The sequence below is a fragment of the Phocoena sinus genome, chromosome 6 (assembly GCF_008692025.1).
Source record: "Phocoena sinus isolate mPhoSin1 chromosome 6, mPhoSin1.pri, whole genome shotgun sequence".
Classification (NCBI taxonomy): domain Eukaryota; kingdom Metazoa; phylum Chordata; class Mammalia; order Artiodactyla; family Phocoenidae; genus Phocoena; species Phocoena sinus.
In genome coordinates this window covers 26367948-26389878 of record NC_045768.1, presented here as the reverse complement: position 1 = coordinate 26389878, position 21931 = coordinate 26367948, and the positions used below count along the sequence as shown (strand labels likewise).

General features: G+C 42.7%; 3 protein-coding genes across 12 annotated transcripts in view; 1 reads left to right on the top strand and 2 right to left on the bottom strand.

Annotated features, from left to right (window-relative positions):
* Positions 1-1217: 1217 nt before the first annotated feature.
* LOC116755766 (lipopolysaccharide-induced tumor necrosis factor-alpha factor homolog) lies at positions 1218-3101 on the bottom strand. The gene has a single exon (XM_032635661.1). The coding sequence runs from the start codon at positions 3056-3058 to the stop codon at positions 2573-2575; it is 486 nt and encodes a 161-aa protein (XP_032491552.1). The 5' UTR covers positions 3059-3101; the 3' UTR covers positions 1218-2572.
* A 9195-nt stretch (positions 3102-12296) lies between these two features.
* LOC116754968 (homeobox protein engrailed-1) lies at positions 12297-16920 on the bottom strand. The gene is given in 6 exon segments (XM_032633857.1): positions 12297-12626; positions 12628-12758; positions 12761-12865; positions 15762-15795; positions 16412-16614; positions 16896-16920. Coding segments are annotated over 6 exon segments (828 nt in total).
* ZNF462 (zinc finger protein 462) overlaps positions 12526-21931 on the top strand; it is a 144531-nt gene continuing 135125 nt past the window's right edge. For 9 of the 10 annotated variants that reach the window (XR_004350411.1, XR_004350412.1, XR_004350413.1 and 6 more), the window contains exon 1: positions 15529-15752. The gene's annotated coding sequence lies outside the window, so the exon portion shown is untranslated. Of the gene's footprint in view, positions 12587-15528; positions 15753-21931 lie in introns of those variants that run through there. The other variant, XM_032635375.1, reaches the window with a different exon arrangement.

Below are 21931 nucleotides of genomic sequence, written 5' to 3'. Positions count from 1 at the left end.
TCTCTTTTCATTTCTTCTTGTTTGTTTATACCTTTTTTCTTATATTTTTCTTTTACTGCATTAATTGAATTTTCTTGTTCCTCTTTGCTTTATGAATTTTCAAGTCACTGCTCTATTACCTTAACTGATTTCTTTTTTTTGGTCTTTTAAAAAATTTTTTACTGAAGTACAGTTGATTAACTGATTTTATTTTTCTAATATTTATTTATTTGGTTGCACCAGGTCTTAGTTGTGGCAGGTGGGCTTCTTAGTTGTGGCTCGAGGGCTCCTTAGTTGTGGCTTGCGGCACGTAGGTGGGATCTAGTTCCCTAACCAGGGCTCGAACCCGTGTCCCCTGCATTGGCAGGCGGACTCTTAACCACTGCGCCACCAGGGAAGTTCCAATTAACTGATTTCTTAGTGAGATGAAACAAAGTTGAATGGTGAAGAGTAGTGTAAGACGTTAGACTCAGAGTACTGAACCTAACTATATTAAGGGAAAAGCTCATGTAAAGTTTTGAATGAATTTTTAATCCACTAATGTGCCTATAATTTTGTGAAATGATAAAGCCACCATTTGGGGGCATGAGCTAGACAGTAACCTGTGCACTTCTTGAGGGAATTTGGACTGAGTTATGTATAGAGAAATTTCACTCAAATATTTAATAAAATCTAAACAGTACTGTGATCTTTTTCAGTTTAAAGGGGTAAACCTGATAATAAAAGAGTACATAAGAACCAAGAAAAAAACTGACACACATCTCCTAATGTAGACAGATAAATGGAAACAAATGGATAGTCTAGAACATTATGTCACTACATACAAAATTGTAGTGTACAATAAAGGTGACCTTTCAATTACTTGGGTAAAGGAAGGATGCTTTTTGTTTTTTCAGAGTGAACAAAAGACTTTATTTTGAAAAGCAGATAACACCAAAGTACTATGTACTATCCATAGTCATTGCAAAAAATATTACTGGGGCTTCCCTGGTGGCGTAGTGGTTGGGAGTCCGCCTGCCGATGCAGGGGGCACGGGTTCGTGCCCCGGTCCGGGAAGATCCCACGTGCCGCACAGCGGCTGGGCCCGTGGGCCATGGCCGCTGAGCCTGCGCGTCCGGAGCCTGTGCTCCGCAACGGGAGAGGTCACAGCGGTGAGAGGCCCGCGTACCGAAAAAAAAAAAAATATTACTGGAACTTTCAAAACATCAAATGAATAAGCCGAATCAATGGGTTATGACTATAATTTTCAACCAATATACAGACTTACGATCAAGGCGTAGGCTTGATTTCTACATATTATTCACATGCATTCCCTGTGCCTATTTAGTATCAAAACGGGATCTCTTGAAAGAGCCCAGCTTTGTCTTGATTTCAAAGATGACACAGCAGCGAACCGAGAACTCTGGCTTGCTGCTTCAGTCCTAGAAATCATGTCTTCAGATGTTATACAACAAATTGATTTCTGAAAAATAAAATCCAGACTTCAGATGCCTTTGAAACAGTCAGGTCCCTGCACTTTTCAGCACCGTGGTACTCAGACGTGCTCAAACACGCTTTCCTTTGTCTTTCCAAATATCCACCAGGAACCCAAAAGGGGACCCTCTTTAAGAGTTCCACTATGGAGGTCTTTAGGAACCACACTAAACCCAAGTGAAGGCAGTGGATGAAATTATGCCCATGACTTTTTCTGTTAAGGCAAAAAAAAAAAAAAGTGAGAGTGCATTGGCAAATGGGAAAATGATACCAGTCATATGGATAAGGAAAACGGTTCTATAAATCCCTCCTTTCAAAATTATGTTCAAAGGTGCTTAAGACCAAAAGGAGGTCACAAAAACTGTTAATACAAACAATTCCTCTACCAAAAAAAAAAGCCCTTCATAGAAAGTGGCTGAGGATCTGGTCCAAAGAAGGCGGAACAGCGTAAAGATCCAGGCTTCTATTCCTAGCCTGCGTTTATGACCTCATGGCTTTGTGTCTGATGAGTGTGAATAACCCCGCCCTGTACTTAAAAACGAATTAAGAAATTAAAGTGAATTTGTGTGCTATTTAAAAGCCTGCAGTTGCAGAATCTGAGAGCCAAGCCCTTAGACTGTAAGGCAAGATTTTTGTCATCAGAAGTGGAAACAGATGGCTATGGCGGTAGGCACTAAAGGTTGGTTCAGCCGTACTGGGGCCAGAACAGCTTCAAAAATAAGGCAATCTGGGGCTTCTCAGTTTGAGACCACCAAGAGGAAGGCCCACTGAGGCAAAAAAAAAAGAAGCCAGCCAGTGGCAAATCACCAGAAGATACTCAGACAGGACAATGGTCACAGCTGGATGGGATGACTTGGGGTCACAGACGGGGAGGCAGGAAACCCTTGAACCAGCACTCAAGGAGAATGTCTTTGCATGTCCTGTGCACGACACCAAGCAGCAATTTCTGGGGTTTGGAGGTGTGTTATTTTTGCGGTATTTCCCCCCCAAAAGAAGACACGAAGGTAGAGACCCTGGAGAGGTGAGCCCACCAAAATGGAGCCTTCACCAGGGGCGGGGCTGTGTGAGAGTCGGAAAGGCCTTCTTGCAGCACACCGCTCCTTTAAGGTCTGGCTGAGTCCTACAAACGCTTGTAGGTGCCCAGGAGAGCTTTGCAGTTGCGACAGTAGTGGTCCACATCCTGCAGGGCGTCCACACAGAAAGGGATGAAGCAGCAGCCCGCCATGCACCCCAATAGGCACAGGTTCCGGCAGGAGAGCCAGGTGAGGGTGCCGGCATTATAGGACAGCTGAGTCACGATCATCTTGTTGCAGGAAGGACAACACATCTGGACCGGGCGGTCGAAAAAGGAGATGGGCTGCTGCACGCGGACTGTCTGCACAGCAATTGCATTGGCATTGGGGACGGGCACTGGCTGGGTGTAGTACGCAGGCGGATTCATGCCCTTCCCATCCGGGCCCATCATGAGCCCCGTGGCCGGCCCAGGCATGGGTGCTGGAAGTGTGGGGTAATAACTGTTAACAGAAACTGTCTCTTCATAAGACGGGGGTGCGGTCGGCACCGAGGAAGGTCCCGCAGCCGCCTGGGAGGATCCTGGAGCAGACATTTTTACCGCCGCCTGCGCAGCCAGTCGAGCCGGGAGGTCTCAGGAAGGATGCTTTTTAAATAATGCTGAGACGATTTAGTTGATGATTTGGAAAACAATTAAGTTTAACCCCTGCCTCATACCACATATTAAAAAATAAATTGTACATAGTTTGTAGAGTTAAACGTGAAAATAAAAATCTTGGAATTAGTAAAAACACAACAAATCGTGTAAATGAATAGTTGTCCTATTAGGGGGCTTGAAAGTATAAACTATACCAATGATAGAAAGCATAAAGAAAATGATCAATAAATTTAAACATAAAAATTTTAACTTTTAGGTATCAAAAAGCATTATTATTAAAGTTAAAAGTAAATAAAAACTAAGAAAAATATTTTATTACATATTGGAAGGAGTTAATATTCTTAATCTATAAAGTGAACATCACAAGTCAATGTAAAGATACACACACAAAATTCACATACACACAAAAATAAGCAAAGAACATAGACTATCAAACCACAAAGGGAGAAATACAGACAAGAAACAGAGAATAATACTAATTCTCTCTGTGTTTTGGGACTATTCTTTTATTTTTCTGTATTTGCTAAATAATCAGGAAATATATCTAGAGATAGATAGATAAATGGAAAAAACATATTACTATGTCATCTTGGGAGTTTAATACTTGACAATGAGAAAGATGATGCTATCTGGAATCAGAAGTCCTGAGTTCAAGTCCAAGCGCTCATTGAATGATCTTGGGCAAAGTCACTGGACTGCTTTGAGCCTTGGTTTCTCCAAATATAAAACAGAAGAAATAATCTTCATGTCATAAACTGCTGTGAAGAATAGATTTAAAAAATGTACATGGGAAAGGCTTTGTGAGATCATTTACAGATGTCAGAGATTCCTATTTCTGATCCAGTGCTTTAAGGCTTTTCCCAGCCTCCGACAAAATCTGTGCATCTTCTCTTACAAATACCATATCCCTTGACCTGATGAGGGTTTATGTTCCTGAGTTGTTCAGGTGACAGTTCATCTGTGACGCCTTGGATTTTGCAGTCTCCTCAGTGGATGGGACAGGAGCATCTACTAGATCCTGACTATAGTCAAATGGAAGTGCAATAACAAGCACTATTGCTTTTCTTCTTCCATGTTATATGCTTTATCATTCAGTTCTAGTATACACAGAGTTAATTTGATAACCAAGTTGATACTATAATTCCATGTTCATGATATTTAAAAAGTCCTTACTAATTTCAAATTCAGGGCTCTGTCGTAAGTCAAATGAGAGCACCAGCCTATCTCTCTTCTCAATCATAGGAATAATTCCTTTGTGAATGCTGCATGATATAGAGTGAACACAAAAGGGCCAGAACAATGAACTTTTCTTCTTTCACATGATCCCTGATAAGTAGAATAGTGCTATGTTTCTCCATTTATATCTCTATATGAAATAAAAGCAGAATTATAATTTTCCAGGTGAAAAAACCTTATGCCACCTTCGTTTTTTCTTTCCTGGTCCTAAGCCTATAAAAACCCTTTTAGAGTGAAAGATGAAAAGAAAAAGGTGAAGGAAAACCCTAAACATTCCCAAGGAGCAGAAGATGTTGATATATGAAGACCACAATTAGCTGTTTGGCTCATCCTCTGCGTTAGAAAAAAAGATGAAATGAACTGAAAGTCATCAAAATAATTTAGAGAAAGCATAAAAATTATTCACTGGTTGACTAAGCCGTTAATTATTGTTGGTCATGTAAAGTACAGTTTCTCATTTCTGGGAAACCTTAGAAAGAAAGGGAGAGAGGGAGGAGGAAGAGAAGGAGGGAAGGAAAAAAGAAGGTAACTGAGTTTTTGGTTTACTACCAGCTCAAGGAAATCTCTTTTGCTAGAAGAGCGGAAATTGCCATAAAGAGGAACTGGGTAGGTCTGGATCTTCAATACCTTAGTCCGTAATTCTGGGCAAAAGATCACTTTTCCTTGAGACCATTTTCTCATACTGGAATAGATCAGTGGTTTTCAAATTGTGCTCCAACAGAACAGTGCTGATCCGGAAGCTAGACCAATGAACAACGGTGATCTCTATACAATTCACAGAAAAATGGAGTAAAATAAAATGCTCCGCATTTGCTATAGTTTACTTATTTACATCTATTATAACAATTCCTGCATTGTATGGATTTTTCTGAGCCTATACAACCATTTCTTCGATTTGAGATATCAATAAAAATTTTTTCTCGATTTTAAGATTTTCTTTTTTACTTTTAGAAAACCTTTGTAATGAGAACTTACTGTATAGCTCAGGGAACTCTACTCAGTGCTCTGTGGTGACCTAAATGAGAAGGAAATCCAAAAAAAGGAGGGGATATACGTACACGTATAGCTGATTCACTTTGCTGTACAGTAGAAACTAACACAACATTGTAAGCAACTATACTCCAATAAAAATTAATTTAAAAAAAAACAAAAAAAAAATCCTTTGGCCCTACTGCCACATGCCTGGTGGCTGAGTTTTTAGAAAATGACAAAGTGAACTAACTAAACAGAAAATAAGAAGTAATACGCAGAACTTAGATACAATTAGTCATACTTAGGTTTTTTTATTTTAAATGATCACTGTTGATTTTAAAGATTTGTTTAAATATAATGAATTTCTTTTGTTATGTGTACATATTCTGGTTTTGATTTCCTGGACTAGATACCTAACTTTTTGTTTTTTTAATAAATTTACTTATTTATTATAATTTTTGGCTGTGTGGGTCTTCGTTGCTGCGCTGGGGCTTTCTCTAGTTGCAGCGAGCAGGGGCTACTCTTCGTGCATGGGCCATGGCTTGTCTTGCTGCAGAAATACGGGCTCTAGGCGCACGGGCTTCAGTAGTTGCGGCTCGCAGGCTCTAAAGCTCAGCTCAGCAGTTGTGGCGCACAGGCTTAGTTGCTCTGTGACATGTGGGATCTTCCGACCAGGGCTTGAAGAACGTGTCCCCCTGCACTGGCAGGTGGATTCTTAACCACTGGGCCACTAGAGAAGTCCGATACCTAACTCTTGACTCCAAAATTTAGGGCTCTTCACTTCCCTATGCCACCTCACAGTAAAGCTATAAGACATAGAACAGGGACTTCCCTGGTGGCCAGTGGTTAAGAATCCATGTTTCTAATGGCAGGGGGACACAGTTTCAATCCCTGGTGGGGGAAGCTGAGATCCCAAATGTCGTGCCCTGTGACCAAAAAAAAAAAAAAAAAGAAAAAGAAAAGAAAAAAAGGACATAGATCATAATATTAGCTAGCAGTTACAGATTTTCATGTTCCTTACATACATTTTTTAAAAAGCCTCATAACCACAACACTGTAAATCAACTACACTCCAATAAAAATTAATTTTAAAAAATCCTCAGCAATCCTGTAAGTACTTAATTATACTTCTTTACAGATGTGGAAACTGATGCATGGAGCCCAAGGTCATCACTCATAAGAGCACGAGCTGGAAACTAGTAAGTAGGTGTTCGTTGTTAGAGCTGGATTTGTCTTTATTATAAACATTAAATCAATAAATACTCACTTAAAATATGCACCCTGAGAAACATCAGAAAGATACTAAAAAAAAACTTGTTCTGCATTCCAGACACTTAGAACACGTAGGGCTTCCCTGGTGGCGCAGTGGTTGAGAGTCCGCCTGCTGATGCAGGGGACACGGGTTCGTGCCCCGGTCCGGGAGGATGCCACATGCCGCGGGGCGACTGGGCCCGTGAAACATGGCCACTGAGCCTACGCGTCCGGAGCCTGTGCTCTGCAGCGGGAGAGGTCACAACAGTGAGAGGCCCGCGTACCGAAAACAAAAAACATGTAGCCAATAAGTAACTTTTGTGACACACTGTTTTTAGCAACTTGCTGGGAAAGCACACAGGAGAGAGTATAAATAGACTCTCCTGAAAGGGCAACTCACATGAAATCTACAAGGGGTCAGTCATGGGTGATGGTTGGTGGATGCAAAGTCAAGTTAACCTTGGTGCTGGAAGTTATTACCCAAAATCTGTACTAGAAGCATTGAACTCTGGGTAAAGGCTGTTTGAGGAATCGAATGTATGCAAGGATTTCAAGGTGTGTGATTTTCAATAATGATTAATAAAACCGCACAGTTAAAATTTTTGTTTTTTACAAATTAGACAAACATTTGGTTTGGTCAGTCTTTTTTTTTGTTGTTTTTTTTTTTGCGGTATGCGGGCCTCTCGCTGTTGTGGCCTCTCCTGTTGCGGAGCACAGGCTCCGGACGCGCAGGCTCAGTGGCCATGGCGCACGGGCACAGCTGCTCCGTGGCACGTGGGATCTTCCCGGACCGGGGCACGAACCCGTGTCCCCTGCATCGGCAGGCGGGCTCTCAACCACTGCGCCACCAGGGAAGCCCCTGGTCAGTCTTTATGATATAAAAGAAATCTTGTGCTAGCAAAGCTTATTTGGGAGTTCTAAATCTTTTTCTCTCTAATTGCAAAAGAGAGAGAGATTCATTGTGCAAATGTTTAAAAATCTAAGAAGCCACAGTGGAAAAAAATATATAATGTACCCGTAATTACATCACGTAGAAAAAATTACATCACCTGGAAAAAACTACCGTTAACACTTTGATTATACTTTTAAAATTATTTTTCAATGCCTAGATGCACACACACGTTTACAAATATGAATGTTATACATATTGTTTTGAAATCGATTTTTCCCCTTATCAAAAAATCATGTAAATATTTCACTATCATTTAATATTTCTTACAGAATTTGATAGCTATATAACTTCCTATTACATAGATGAACATAATTTCTTTAACCAATCACTTGTTGTGGGGTATTAATGCCACAAGGAACTCCCTTGTACAAAAGTTTTTGGTGACAGTTATTAATATTTCCTAAGTCAATTTTTAAAAGCTAAATTCCTGGGGGGCTTCCCTGGTGGCGCAGTGGTTGAGAGTCCGCCTGCCGATGCAGGGGCACGAGTTCGTGCCCCGGTGTGGGAAGATCCCACATGCCGCGGAGCGGCTGGGCCCGTGAGCCATGGCCGCTGAGCCTGCGCGCCCGGAGCCTGTGCTCGGCAACGGGAGAGGCCACATAGGTGAGAGGCCGGAGTACCGCAAAAAAAAAAAAAAAAAAAAAAAAGTTAAATTCCTGGGTTAAAGACTTCTAATACATCCAGAAAGACTCCACTAACAGAGAACTAGAGGGTCTATTTTTCCATATCGTGAACAACCGAGAATTATATATACTCTTAACAACTGGGAAATATGAATATACATATAGATCACTACAGTATGTATTGCTGTCTAATTTTTTAGGTGTAAAGCAGTATCAGAGCTTTCATTCACATATTTGATGAAGATACCTTTTTTCATAGTGGCCAAAAGAAATTTCCTTTGGTATATTTGTGCAATATTTTGAGATTGTATGGAATTCTAGATTTCAAAACATTAACAGTAGAAATTGGGAGAAACTGGATTTTAGTCTTCTTTACACTATTAGTGTCCGAAGGCCTTAGGTTAAATCATTCAATCTACTTTGGCCCTAATTTCCTTTTGGTATATAAAATGTACTCAAAAATACTCACTGCAAATCTTCCTATTGGTCCCTGTAAAAAGCAATTAACTTATCTTTGTGAAAAAACAGATACTGTGCACAGTTTTATTAGCAATATTAATAAGATCTTCAAGACATATTTATAATTACCAGACACATAAAAGTGGGTTCTATCAGTTAACGTTAAAATTTTTTGAAATACGAAAACAAGTATTTGACAGTTCAGTTTCAAAACAAAGCAGTCGAACTCCATCGTGTGGGTGTATATATGTAGTATGCACACACATATATGTATATATGTGGTTTATATACTTATATAGATCTCTATATAGTTCTACATTTCCTAAAATTTTAATAAGTCAATTTACTATTGACACGCTGGTATATTTCCTTTGAAAGTGATTTCTGAGTGTGTGCATTATGAAAAAATAATCAGTGATCATAACTTTATGTCTAGGGTCTTTACCTAGCATGAGGCCATTTTTCTATTAATTACAAAAATCTTTGTAAAATAATTTTAAGCTGCCTAATATGTCATAGTGGAGATTTACTATTGACTAACCATTCCTCTTCTCCTAATCACAAGTTATTTTCAATTGTTTACTTTACCTCTACCATTTTTTTGTGTAAATCTTTTCTACCATTTTTGACTGTTTCCTTAGGGTAGATTCTAAGAGGAGGAATTAAGGGAACAAAAAGTGTGAACATTTTAAGACTTTAAATATATATTGTTAAATCGCACTTAAAAGGCTTGTGCTAATGTTTAATTCCTCTAAGTATATATAATGAAAAGGCTTACTTTGGGGCTGTGCTAGCCACCACTAGACCATACAATTTTTTCTTAGTTTTTAAATTATAAAAGTGATTCCTGTTTGTACACAAAAAAATAACTCAAACTTTCTTTTTCACCTTTCTCACTCCTTACCATTAAGAGTTTGGCATGTATACTATCAGACTAGTTTTTTAATCCAAAATCTTTTTTCTTTATTCTAATTTTAATAATATATTTATTTTGATGTGTATTATAATTTTATATATTAATAGACCCATCGGAACTTGTGATTTCAACTAGTCATATTACTTTTGATGGAGCTAAGATTTTTTTTAAGTTCATTTAGAAATAATATATGTTAAGTAAATAACAGTACAAGTAGTATGGAAGCATGTCAAAAAAAAAAAGAAATCTTGAAGGTGATATCAGAATGATAACTTTAGGAAACTGCGTGGAAGCATAGCTTGTAGAGCTGACTGCCTTTGACCAGCACTGTGTTCCTGACTAGGTCACATCCCCTCTCTGGGCTTCAGTTTGAATGCAAGTAGTAGGAATCTGGAAATACTGGTCTGTCTGCTAGACGGGATACCTCAAAAAATAGACAATCCTTCAGTTGAGTCTTTCTTATGAATTTTGGTTAATCTAATCATAGTTGATCTAACACAGCTCTTTCTTCCTAAAAAGATCTTCTCTAGTTAGAATTTCACGTTAAATTATGAGTTAAGGCAAGACACTGGCTTTAAATTATTTTAACACAATATTACTTCCTACCAACTCTGTAGTATGAACAAAAATGTTCAAATTAATCATAGCCTCCTTATTGGCCAAAGTCCTGTATTGCTTTTGAGTGAGTAAAATCTAAAGTTCTATATAAATCCAAATAATGGGCATTTTAAAAGCTAGTGGTTCCTGAAAGTAGATCATGCATTTAGACTTTGACTCATCTTCTCTTATTCATCTTTGTATCCCTGGTATTCAGCTGAGTGGCATATTGTAGATGCTAAACAAATATTCAACTGGTTAATGGACATTTCCACATGAATGGTCCATTATTACAGTAACTAGCTTGATAGAACTGTAAATTTAACTTCTACCTATGGGCAAAAGACTTAAAAAATTTTTTTTTTTAGAACATCGCTATTGAAACATCTTCTTTGGTACCCAAAGGTATGCATAGAAAGATTCACACAGGGGAAGTTTAATATAAGTTATCGCAATTTCTCTTCCTTTGGGAGCTGTTCAGAATCATGAATTATCCACGTTTGTCTTCTTTCAGTCATTTCTCCCTAGGCGTGGACACTAGTCAACTAGTTACATATGTTTAGGTTTGGGTTTATGAAAATATATTGATTTTTCGGTAAGGGATCAGAAAGAAGGTGTGTTAGTGACTTCACTTTTTTTATATCTGGAGAGTCCATAATTATCCAATTTGAAGTCTTAAAAAAAAACTTTTCAAGGACTAGTCATTTCCAACAAAAGTAAAAGATCTCAAAAATTCAAAATAAATAGCCCATTGAAAATAACTCAAATAGTAAAAAGACTATATTGGATGGCATGGGAAATTAGTTTTACATGGGAAGGAAAATACCAAGTTCAAGAGGTGTGTGGTCAAATGTTTAAAGCCGGAATAATTAAGACTTCTGAAAAAGCCATACTCTCTATTCATCTACTCCTTGTTTTGCTAAAATCATCAGCCTGAACAGTTTTCCAACTGGAATTTAGAAAGTGGGATTATAAACTGGAAATTTTTTTTGCATAGTTTTCAGGAGGCAGGACTTTTCCTTTTTTATATGATATAATGTAAATATTGAAACCATGACATTAAAACATCTATTCACTCTTGTTTCAGTTGAAATTCTATCTTTTTAATGTAGCCTCTGGACCAACTCTTCCTTCTTTCCATGATTCCTTCCTGTAGGGGATAGAAGTCCCCTTTCCCCCCATAAACACTTTTGAGAGGTCTGGGCACTTTCCTTTACTAACCTTTAAAAACCAAAATGATTTATAGACTATCCCTATCCTGCTAGAGTTGGGCAAGTAAGTGGATCATATTTGCATGGGTCACTCTGATTATAGGACTCCACTGTTTCTTGAACTAAAATTGCAAGATTTATTATTCTATTAATGCTCATAAAGTCACTCTTTTGATGAGCCATAATTTCCCTTTATGAGGAGTCTGTATGCCAGTCACCCATGATAAGGGAGAAGAAAGTCCAGACTTCCCACGTATTCATACTTCCTGGAACACTAACAAAGTCTTGAAATCCCATATGACTCCAGGGGAATAATGGCATAGGGTACAGTAACAAAAGGCAAATTTCACAAAGCCAATGTGTCCCCAGAGACTTGCCTCACATTGTTGCCTGTGTACAAAACCTAAGCTTTTCCATTTTAATTAAAAATTTTAGAAATTAACCCTCCTGGTGGAGAGGATAACCCAACGAGGCTTGTATTATCTCTGTGAATATTCTTAGGGAATGAAACAGCAGGAGGTGTGAACTTTCTCCTGTATATCTTAATGGTCCGCTAATGGCAAAGCATAATTACACTTACTTAAGTGCCAAGTTTGTCAAGGTTTTCACTAAAACCTTCAGCCACACACTTTCCTTGAGTGACCTAGCTTTTATTTATCCAAATGCCTTCTTATCATTTGAAAGAAAGCTACCCCCAATAAAAAAAAGCAGGCAAACAAAAAGCCCACTCCCCCACCATGTTTATTTCTTTCATGCTAATTTCTTTCAATTATCTTAGATGGATAGTTAAGACACTTGTGACTTCAAAAAAAGTCGAAAAATTTGTGTATGGCATCGTTAACTGAAATTTTAGCCCTCCACATTCAAAAAGCAGGGCAATGCGGGAGTTTTGCAGTAGTTTGCTTCACGGCTTTGGTAAGTCAATTTGCTTCTAAACCAGAAGATGGTCTTCTAAAGACTATCCTGTATTTGGAATGGAAACTCGGCCATTGTACCTTTCGCCCAAAGCACCCACTTGAGAAGCCCGAAAGCCACCTATCTCCCCCATCGGCCTCTGGATCTCCTCGCTGCCTTTGTCCCTTCTAGACGTGGAGGCTTGGAGAGGAGGTTTAGTTTCCAAGGATTGGAGCGTTTGAAGGGCGGGGCCATCTCCAAGTCCATCTCCCCTTTTTGTCTTCTTCTCCTGGGACGGGAGGGAGGAGCCAGGTCCCCCCGCGGCCGGTTCGGGAGCTATCATGGTCGCTCGAGGTGAGTCTGAGAGGGCGGCAGCCCGTTTAATTGCAGCGCAAGGTTAATTTCTTGAGTTCACCGCAGTCGGTCCGCCAGCCGCTTCCCCGGTCTTTGCCAAGTGGGTTTATGAGGTCTGAGGCGTGTTGGGGCGCGCTCACGTTCTCGCGAAAGGCTCCTCCCCAGGGCTCATTCCCCGACTGCGGGAAGCCCTTTGGTGCCCCAGGAGTCTTGGGTTTCCTCTGACCTCGTCGCTTCCTCCTCCCTCCGCACCGCCGGGTTCCCCGCGCCCCTGCCCCCCTGCCCCCGGGGAAGGGCGGCCCCCATCTTAGGACTTCCGACCCAAGCCAACCAGAAGGAACCTTCACGTCGATGAAGATTTTATCACAGCCTCCAAAACCCAGCAGTTAATAGAAGCTTTCAACCTGAAATACGATTGTTACTTTCCCGGTGCAGAGCTTGACAGAAAAAGTCAGCTTTTTATTAAAGACAAAGAGGTAAATTATCAGCCGGGGCAGTGAAGGGACGGCGGAGACCTGGCGTGCTTCCTCTCGGTGCCACGAGGAATTTATGGGGGAGCGGCGGCCAGGGCTCAGACACCCCTGGGGTCCCGGGGGTGGGGTGGGGGAGGAGCTCGGGGCAGAAGGACTATCTCCAAGTCCTTCCAGGCACCTGGAGTGGGAGTCCTCCCAAGGTCCTGTTCATAAGGCCAGGGTCATTTCAGTCCTGAACAGCCTTACCGTGTCCTTCTCTCTCCTTGTCTTCTTTCTCTTCTTGCTTTGACTACTGTTTCCCTTTCGCCTCTGAGCTTTCTCCTCTTGGTTCTCCTCTCCCTACTTTTTCTCTTTCCCTCTCCTCGCTTTGCCTCTCCTCCCCCTCCTTTCTCCTCCACCGCACAGCGTAGAGTGTCATTTTAATTTAGTTTAATTTATCACCCCCGCCATCAACACCCTTTTAGGGCTCCCAAGCTTTTCAATGTGAGTGGGAGGAGAAAAGGGCAGGAAGTGTTGACTGGAAGGGGGTGAAATCGTGTCTCTGGGTGAGAGATTCTGCCCCGGAATAAACGATTGGGGAAAAGCTTGGAAAAGGATTCCGATCTGTTTATAAAATCCCGCTGTCTGGTGGGAACCAACTCCGCGCGCGTCTCCTCCTCCCCTTCATTGTGTGGGTTTACAGGGATATCTTCCCGGACTGTTGTTGGGTTTGCGGGGGAGGTAGTGAGTATCACAGAGGACAGTCTTGCCCTGGATCCTCCCCACCGCGCCTTCTCCACCGGATGCGCGCTCCCCAATGCAAAGGAATCCAGCACATCCCCCAATTCAGACGCGGACAAAGAAACTTTAATTAAGGTCTCTGCCCCGCGCGCTGCGTGTTTCTCTCCTCCCGAGGCCTGTTGATGTCCAGCTCGAGGATGCGAGAAATAGAAATGGTACAAGCAGCCCATGCCCTTGAACTTACAGTTGCTTCTGACTTGCTATATTGATTTTTTTATACTGTAGGCACCACCCCGCCCCTCCCCACCATCAGATTAAAGCCTTAGGAGACATTAGACCTAGTGAGAGAGGGAGGATAAACCCACTCCTTTGCAAACTAAACAGTTCAGAACGATTGTGGGGAAATTACACTAAATAAAAATTCAAGGTGTGAAAGCTTCATCTTGGCTCTCTTGTCTTCAAACACCATGACACCTTATCATTAGGAGCTCTGATTGTTACTTTCCGAGCTGTTTGGAATGATCAGCCAGAAAGTGCAAGCAACGCGGGGCTGGAGAGTGTAAAGTTATTTAAGTAGGCTTTTTTTTTTTCCCCCCCGTTTTGGTGCGCCGTCAAAACACTTCACAAGTTAGGAAAAGAAAGTGGTTGTTCCGAGCTCAGAATGATGGGTTCTTTTCCCTCCCTCATACCTTCCCTTACCATATCAGAAAAAGAAATAAAATGCACAATGAGCCTTTATTTCGGAGGAGAAGTAACTTCAAAATACGTGTCAGTAATGGACAATTTGAGCTTTTCACTGGAGATACACCCGCAAGCTGGAAAGGGATTAAAAAGCCCCACGTGGTGTGATCTGGGTTTAGACTTGCAACCTCTAGTTCCCGAATGTGTGTTCTTTGCAAAGATTGGCCTCTAGATGGATGCGTGCGAGGGACTCTCTGGGGCCGGGCTCGGCGCTCGGGCAGGGCTGATGGTGGGAGCGCTATGAGCGACCGGGCAGGGTCCTCACTGGGGGCTTCCACTGCCGGCCGGGGCGGCCGGGCGCCTCCGGGACGCGAGCGCGCACGCCTCAGCCCGGCCGCCGCGCTCCTCGCACCGCCTTCTCCGCAGGTCTTTATTCATCTCATCTGCCTCTTCCCCTTCTCCTCCTCCTTTGCCTCCTTCTCCTCCTCTTCCTCCTCCTCCTCCACCACCACCTCGTCCCTCCGCCACCGCCTCCTCTCGCGTCTCACTGGCCTGGCTCTGTGTTGCTCTGAGTGACAAAGACAATGTCCCAGCCTTAACTTTGCAACCACCTTGCCTCCTTCTGGGGTTCAGCGCGGGGGGGGGGGGGCGGGCGGGGGGGAGGGGGGACAGCAGCCGCAGCCTCAGCATCTCCTCCACCTTCTCCTGCTCTTCTCAGCTCTTGGATAATTCTTCCTTTCCCCCCCCTCCAGCCCTTTCCTCATTTCTTTCTTTCTTTCTTTCTTTTTTTCTTTCTCTCTCCTGCGCGTTGTTGTTGTTATTAGAAAGGCTTCGCGCACCCCCTGGTGCTCCGGCGTTTTGTGTGGCAGGAGAAGATTGTCTGCCTTCTCTCTTTCTGTCTTGCTTTCTCTCTCCCTCTGGTTGCTCATTATTCAGAGAGAGACACAGAGGGAGGGAGAGGGAGAGAGAGAGAGCGCGCGAGGGAAAGGGAGAGGAGAGAGAAGAGGAGAGAGAGAGAGGGAGAGAGTGAGAGGGAGAGGGAGGGAGGGAGAGAGAGGGAGAGGGAGAGAGACGGATATCTCAGGTCATCTGCAGCTGCAGCGAGTCTGAAGAGCCGAGGAAGGCAGGGAAGATGGCGATCCTCCATTGCTGAGACCCGGCAGAAGCACATGAGACTCCCAAACAACTTCCACAACAATAACCCGAGCAGGAAGAGGAGAAAGAGAAAAAGGATAAGGAGGCGGTGGGGCTGGAGAACCCGAAACACCTCCCGGCGCCGGGACGCTTCTTCAGTAAGTTACTGCAATTAACCAGCACCTCGGGGTGGTCCGAGTGCTGCGGGGAGGAGAGCACGGGGTGGTGGAGGCACAAACGCGCTCATTCATTCGGCCAAGGAGGGTTGGTGGAGCGGGGAGGAGAGGAAGTCCCCTGCATGGACTGGCTGTTGGAAGAGAAGAAGCAAGAGAGAAGGGGGGGGGAAGGAGGAGGAGGAGGGAGAGAGAGCTGGAGGGGGAGGAGGAAGAGGAGGAGGAGGAGAAGCGAGGGAGGAAGAGGAGGAGAAGGTGGTGGTGGTGGCGGTGGAGGTGGCTGTGCTTTTCCTGCTGGCTGCTCCTTCTGCCGGGGGGGGAGCGGAGCGCTGTGGCTTAATTAATTTCGTGTAGTTCTATGGAGAGAAGAGAAAATAAAAGATGAGTGAGGAGAGAGCTGGAGCCTTAGGACGGATGCTCCTGGTGTGGGCACAGGAGTAAGGGACAGAGAGGGGGGCGGAGGGCGGGAGTCGGGGAGACCTGAGCCGAGAGCCAGAGGGAAAGAGCGAGGGGCAGAGGAGGGAGCGCTCCCGGCCGCCCCGACCTGAGCGGGTTGACCTCTTTCTTTCTCTGTCCCTCTCCTTCCTTTCCCCCTCTCTGTCTGCTTGTCCCCAGCCCGATGGCAAAGCCGTGCGGATTGGCACCCCCCTCTTCCTCAGGTATTTGGCTCGCTCTCTTCTCTCCCCGAAGTTGGGATGCGGGGTCGGGATGTGTCGGGGGGGCGGCGGCGGCGGCTGCCGGTGCTGCCGGTGAGCAGATAGGCGAGGAGCGGGGGGCGCCGGCCGGCTGGGGGGCGCAGGTTCAGGAGCAGCTAGGAGCTGTCTCCAGGCTGGGGGTTCAGAAGCGTCTGGTGGAGGAGGACAACGGTTTCTGGAGAGGAGAAGCCATTACACACGCTTGGCTCTCCTCGGAGGACGGGAGAAAAGACCCCAAGCAGGGGCCTGGGGGTCGCCTGACTCCTGGTGCAGTTCCCAAGGGTCTGTCCTCCTTCCAGGCGCGAGGGGAAGCCGCAGCCGCCCACCAGAGGAGCAGCCCCTCTCTTTCCCTTTCTTTATCTCCCTGTCCTCCATTTGCAAGCTGTCTGCTTTGGTTCCAGTCCAGACTCCAAAACACAAAGCTTCTTCTCACGTTCATTCTCCAGGCTTTTCACCATTCCTGGAGGAACCCTCATTTTCTTTTCATTGTAGCTTCTAACCTACAGAGAGGGAGGGAGGCTGCCTGGAGTTCCTTTTATATTCCTCCCCTACTGAAAAAAAAAAAAAAAGTTTCATTTTTAAGCACGCGTCTGGGATGGGAAAAGACCAACCAGTTGGGGCTTTCTCCCAGGGCTCCCGGGGGGCTGTGTCTGAGTGTCTGTGTTGGCTGTTTGGTTTGCTTTGGTTTTGTTTCTGGAGGTGGCTTGCAGGATTTTTGAGGAAGTAACTAGTTTGGTTGAGAGCTGGGAACTGAGTCAGGTAAGCCCGTGTCATGTTGTAACTCCACCAGAAAATGGAGGAGAGCGGGTTTCCAGGAGACAAAGCTGAGAAGTGTTTATAAAATTATGGATGTCTCCATTTTGAAGCTCTGTTGGTGATGGCTGGAGGAGGAGGCCTGCCAGCGTTCTCCTTCTCCCTTTCCAGGGGGTGAATCTTGTGGTGGCTCCTCTCTATCTGTTCATTATGCAAGGAAACGAGGGGCTTGGAAGGGCTGCTCGCATTTTCCTCCCACCTAAGGAGTGCTTTCACAAGTTATGGAGGCGTTTGTTGCCAATTTAAAGTAAACTTTTGGAATTTTTTTTCTCTCCTTTTGAGTGGACCTGAGGGTTTTGACCTCCTTCGGGAAAGGCAAGGAAAACCTTAAACATTTTTCCACTGAGGTCTTCACACAACTTTAAGCTGCTCCAGGTCTCCTGCAAGTCACCAGGAAATGTGATTTCCTCATTGTGAAGATGGTGGTGGCCCTGAGCTGAGATTTTTGGAGTTCTGGGGCTTGGTTATCATCATGTTTTGATGCATTGCAAGACTTTATTGTCTGGTTGGGGTTGATTTCTGCAAAACAACAGCAACAACAGCAAATCCTGCAAGATCTCAGAGGAACTCTAAGACTGGCTGACACCAGTTTCTTGAAGGTCTACATTTCTTTTCAAGATGCTCCATTTGTGCATTAGGCCTTCTTTTCGTTCCTTTGTTTTCCCTCTTCCCTTCCATTCTGCTGTTTTTCTCTGTGTTCTCAAGTATTGTTAAGTCTTCAGAAATATCAGATGTCTCCTTAACAATGTCACTATGGAAACAAAATTTTAAAGTATTATGTCAGTTGAGAAAACCTTCTGTCCAGGTAGCTTCACCTTTCTAATTGGGAGGAATTTATTAGTCTTAGAGGAAGACATTTTGTGAGGATGATTTGAAGAAAGGACCCAAACCTACCCAGTCCACACACACTGATTGGAGTTCTTCGCAGATTAGTTCTAGAGAATGTATGTAATTGATCCAAGTAAAGAACTAAATCCTGAAATGCTTGAGGAATTTATAAAAGCCAACCATGAAGATGTTGCTTTTCCATTAGGTAAGGTAGCCATCTTGAGGATGAGGGAAGATGTTGGAAGAATTTTAGACGGACTCTTGAAGATAGGTGAGGAAGGCTCCACAGTGGAATGAAAACTTGGAGGAGATTCAGAACCAATTAATAATATATTGTAAGGAGGCTGATTGGACCTCGTTTTCAACTAAGGAGAAATATAGCAAGGTACCAGCTTCAACAGAAATAAGGAACACATTGGTGAGCGACTTATACCAGCTTTTTTCTTGCTTTGCTTTCTCATTATGTGTCAGATTTGTGTGTGTGTAAAGTTCTTTATGTCCACAGTATTTTTGGTGCAGATTGAGGTGGTTTTTAGATTCCAGATGTAATTATATTCTGTTGAGTAACTGGGAGCAGTGTCATTCAGTAAATGCTCAGTGCTGTATGTGACAACATCACATTTTTCAAACCAAACTGTTGTGTCATTAATTGAGGGTTATTGTTCTTCTGACGGGTGTGAAAGGAGAGGAGAAATACATGGTTTTTTTAGCTAATAATTGTCCATGGTCAATGAAGTAAAACCCTGTTTTTGCAGACGAAGATGTATGGTTTTCAAGATTTGCATTTGATGTGTATGCTCATTTAAAAATACTTCTCTTCAGAGCTCTGCTTCTTTATTAAAAATCTAGGGCTCTCCAAGAGCACTTAAAAAAATCTTACTTGGAATCATACCTTTCATTATTCATTTATTGACTGTTACTCTTTGATACCATTACTTTTGCTCTTAAGTAGAATGTCAGCAGTGTTATATTTAAAATTACTAACGCATGTATGTATTTGCTACATATTCAAACTCGGAAGTTCAAATGCAATGGGATAAAAAGAGTTATTTGGGGAAGTAATTACCAGATAGTTTTGCATCTAATTAACCATATATGTCTATGTAAACATAAGTACATTATAGTTGATCTTGAAGCAAACCTACATGATGTCTTTGTTGTTGATGTTGATACCAGGAAATCTGGTTAATTACTTCTTTCAGTAGGGAAAAAAGCTGACACACTGGTTGCCAGTCCAGCAACCAGGTTTTTTGACTCATAGTTTTTACTTTGCAACCAGATATTCAGCCTTAGAGCTGAGGTTTTCTGGAGGGAAAAAATTAGGTATCTAGGAGGCATTTTGGAGTTTGAGAATGTGTTCTAACTGGTTACCTAAGAGACACATCCATCTCTGATGCTCTTCACCAACATGAGAAGTACCATTATATTCAAGACATGGTTTCTTGCATTTTTCTAGATATATGCATTTGAAATGGGACAAGTATTTAGGATAAACCACTATGAGAGAAATAAAAGTGTCCAGTGGAACCTTCTCATTTGATGTCAAAGCTCAGAGATCCTTTTTGTTTTTGAGACGTCAAGTTGATGGCTCGTTAGGCAAGTTTTTACCTAATTTGTTCTAATATATCACAGAGAGAAATCATTCTGGAGAAGTATATGTGAGCTGTGATGCACACTGCCATAAAGAACATTCTTGTGGTCTTCGGATTCCATAATCCTTCTCATGTTAGATTTATGTCCATCTAATTCATTGATCACATTCCTCCAGGATTTGTTTTTTTCCTTACTCTTTGGAGTTGGAGACAACTTTTAGATGAAATAATTATTTTGCATATATATGTGTATATATTTTAAAATTTTCTAATGAGTCTTCTGGAAGACAGTAGGGGAAAAAAGAAATCCAACTGCACTAATGGACTTTAAAGTACTTGTGGTCAGTTTTCCTGAAAGGAAAGAATGGTAAAGTTGCCTTGGGAAAGAGTCCCGTTTTCAGTGTGATGGAGTTTAATAGGGTCTAGTCTATCTTGGATTCTTTCCTGGTATTGAGGTTTCTTGGTTAAGGTAACCTTACTTATCTTCTTTGTGGTATGTGCCTTTATCAGACTTATAGTTCACTGCCTCATGGGACAGAACACTGACAAAGCTGCATTGAATGTTTCAAGTTGATGGCTGGGGAATAGAGAGGCTATTTCACAATGAATGCTACACTCACATATTAGGAAATATATAAATAATGAACTAAGATTGGAAAGGACCTGACATGGGTGTATGATTGGATATTGGTATATGGAAACGAAGAAATTCAGAAGAAGTGGGGGAATATTTCCAGTGTCTATTACTAAAATCTAGTGAGCTGAAAAAAAAAAATCAAGTGTCTGTGAGAGAGAGAGAGAGAGTGTGTGTGTGTGTGTGTGTGTGTGTGTGTGTGTGTGTGAAAGCAAGCATCTTTTGAAGTTCACATACTTAGGAAGTTGGTGGCTTTGAGGGAAACATTAGCTGGGTGTTGGTGACCTATTAATTGATTATGAGCAAACAGAGAGGAAAGTAGATAATGTTAGAAGAAAATTCCTCTTCTTGTGTGATACGCCAAGACATCTGGCAGATGTTATGTTGGGCCCTAAGGAATGGACAGTTTAATTTTAGCCCTAGCAAGGAAATGGGAAGTTCTAAGCTCTTTTAATAGCACAAGTCTTAGTTTGGGGAAGGTTGCTTAAAAAAATAAGAGAGGAAAAGAAAAGAGGCATTGATTGTATTATGAAAGAACTCCGGGGAACATCGGAATTAAGCTGAGATTTTGGGGGTTATGGACAAATATATTATTTCCCAAGTAGAAATTAACATAAAAATCATTTAAAAATTGACTACTTGGTAACACCCTAAATGATGAATATTAAGTGTCTGATAGTCACCTTTCAGAACTTTTCATTGAGAAGCTAGTTTTTTTGTGCCTTAGAGAGATCATCTCCTTCACATCTGCCCTTCCCCCTGCATTGTACTGAGGAGGAAACTGGCACAGAGACGTGAGGTGACTTGCACAGGTCAGAGAGTTCATTTGTAATAAAGCCAGGCCTAGAACTTAGGTCGGCTGACTCCCAGTCCAGTGCCCTTTCCACTGCCCTACTGCCCATGATTGTAGCGGTTTGTGAAACACCAACTCTCCTCTCCAGAGTACAAGGCTGTCTGAGAAACCCTGAAATCACACGCTAGTGGGGCAGGAGTATTGATTTTTGTTAGCTGAGTGTAGCATGTTGGGGAGCCTCGGGCGAGCATGGTCATTCATAGAAGTGATACGCGCCAGAGGCCAATTCTGTTCGTGGGACTTTTAGCTCTTGGGTCTGTAGCTGTGATTTTCTTCTAATTGTCCTCCTCTCTGTAGTTCTGTCATCCAGGGCTGGGGAGTCCTTTTCAAATGCCCTTCTTTGGAAGTTTGTCTGGGTCTACTGCAACTTACCAGAGTGCCCACAATTGGACTCCGAGGATCTGTTTTGCAACCTGGTACAGATTTCAATTGGCTTCTTGCAGAGATGCCATTTTGTAATACTGATGAATGGCCAAGAGAGTGAAATCCAGTCTAAAACGATGACTGGTGGCTTCCCAGTGTTCCAGACTCATCCAAAAATGTGCCCTCTATGTATCTTCTTGAGGCCCAGTTCTCTCTTGCAGACCCATGGCTAGCTATTTCCCATGCCCCAGTAGACGTGAAGTCATCCTTAAAATGCCGTTTGAACAGCACGTGCAACATTTAACCATGAGAGAGGGATGGGACAGTACTTGAAGAAGGGTGATGACAGGTTTCCATTTCTGATTCCTCTTAGACAAGTGAGAGTA

Coding starts and splice junctions, on each gene's coding strand:
- LOC116755766 (XM_032635661.1), bottom strand. CDS start 3,058: ATGTCTGCTCCAGGATCCTCCCAGGCGGCTGCGGGACCTTCCTCGGTG.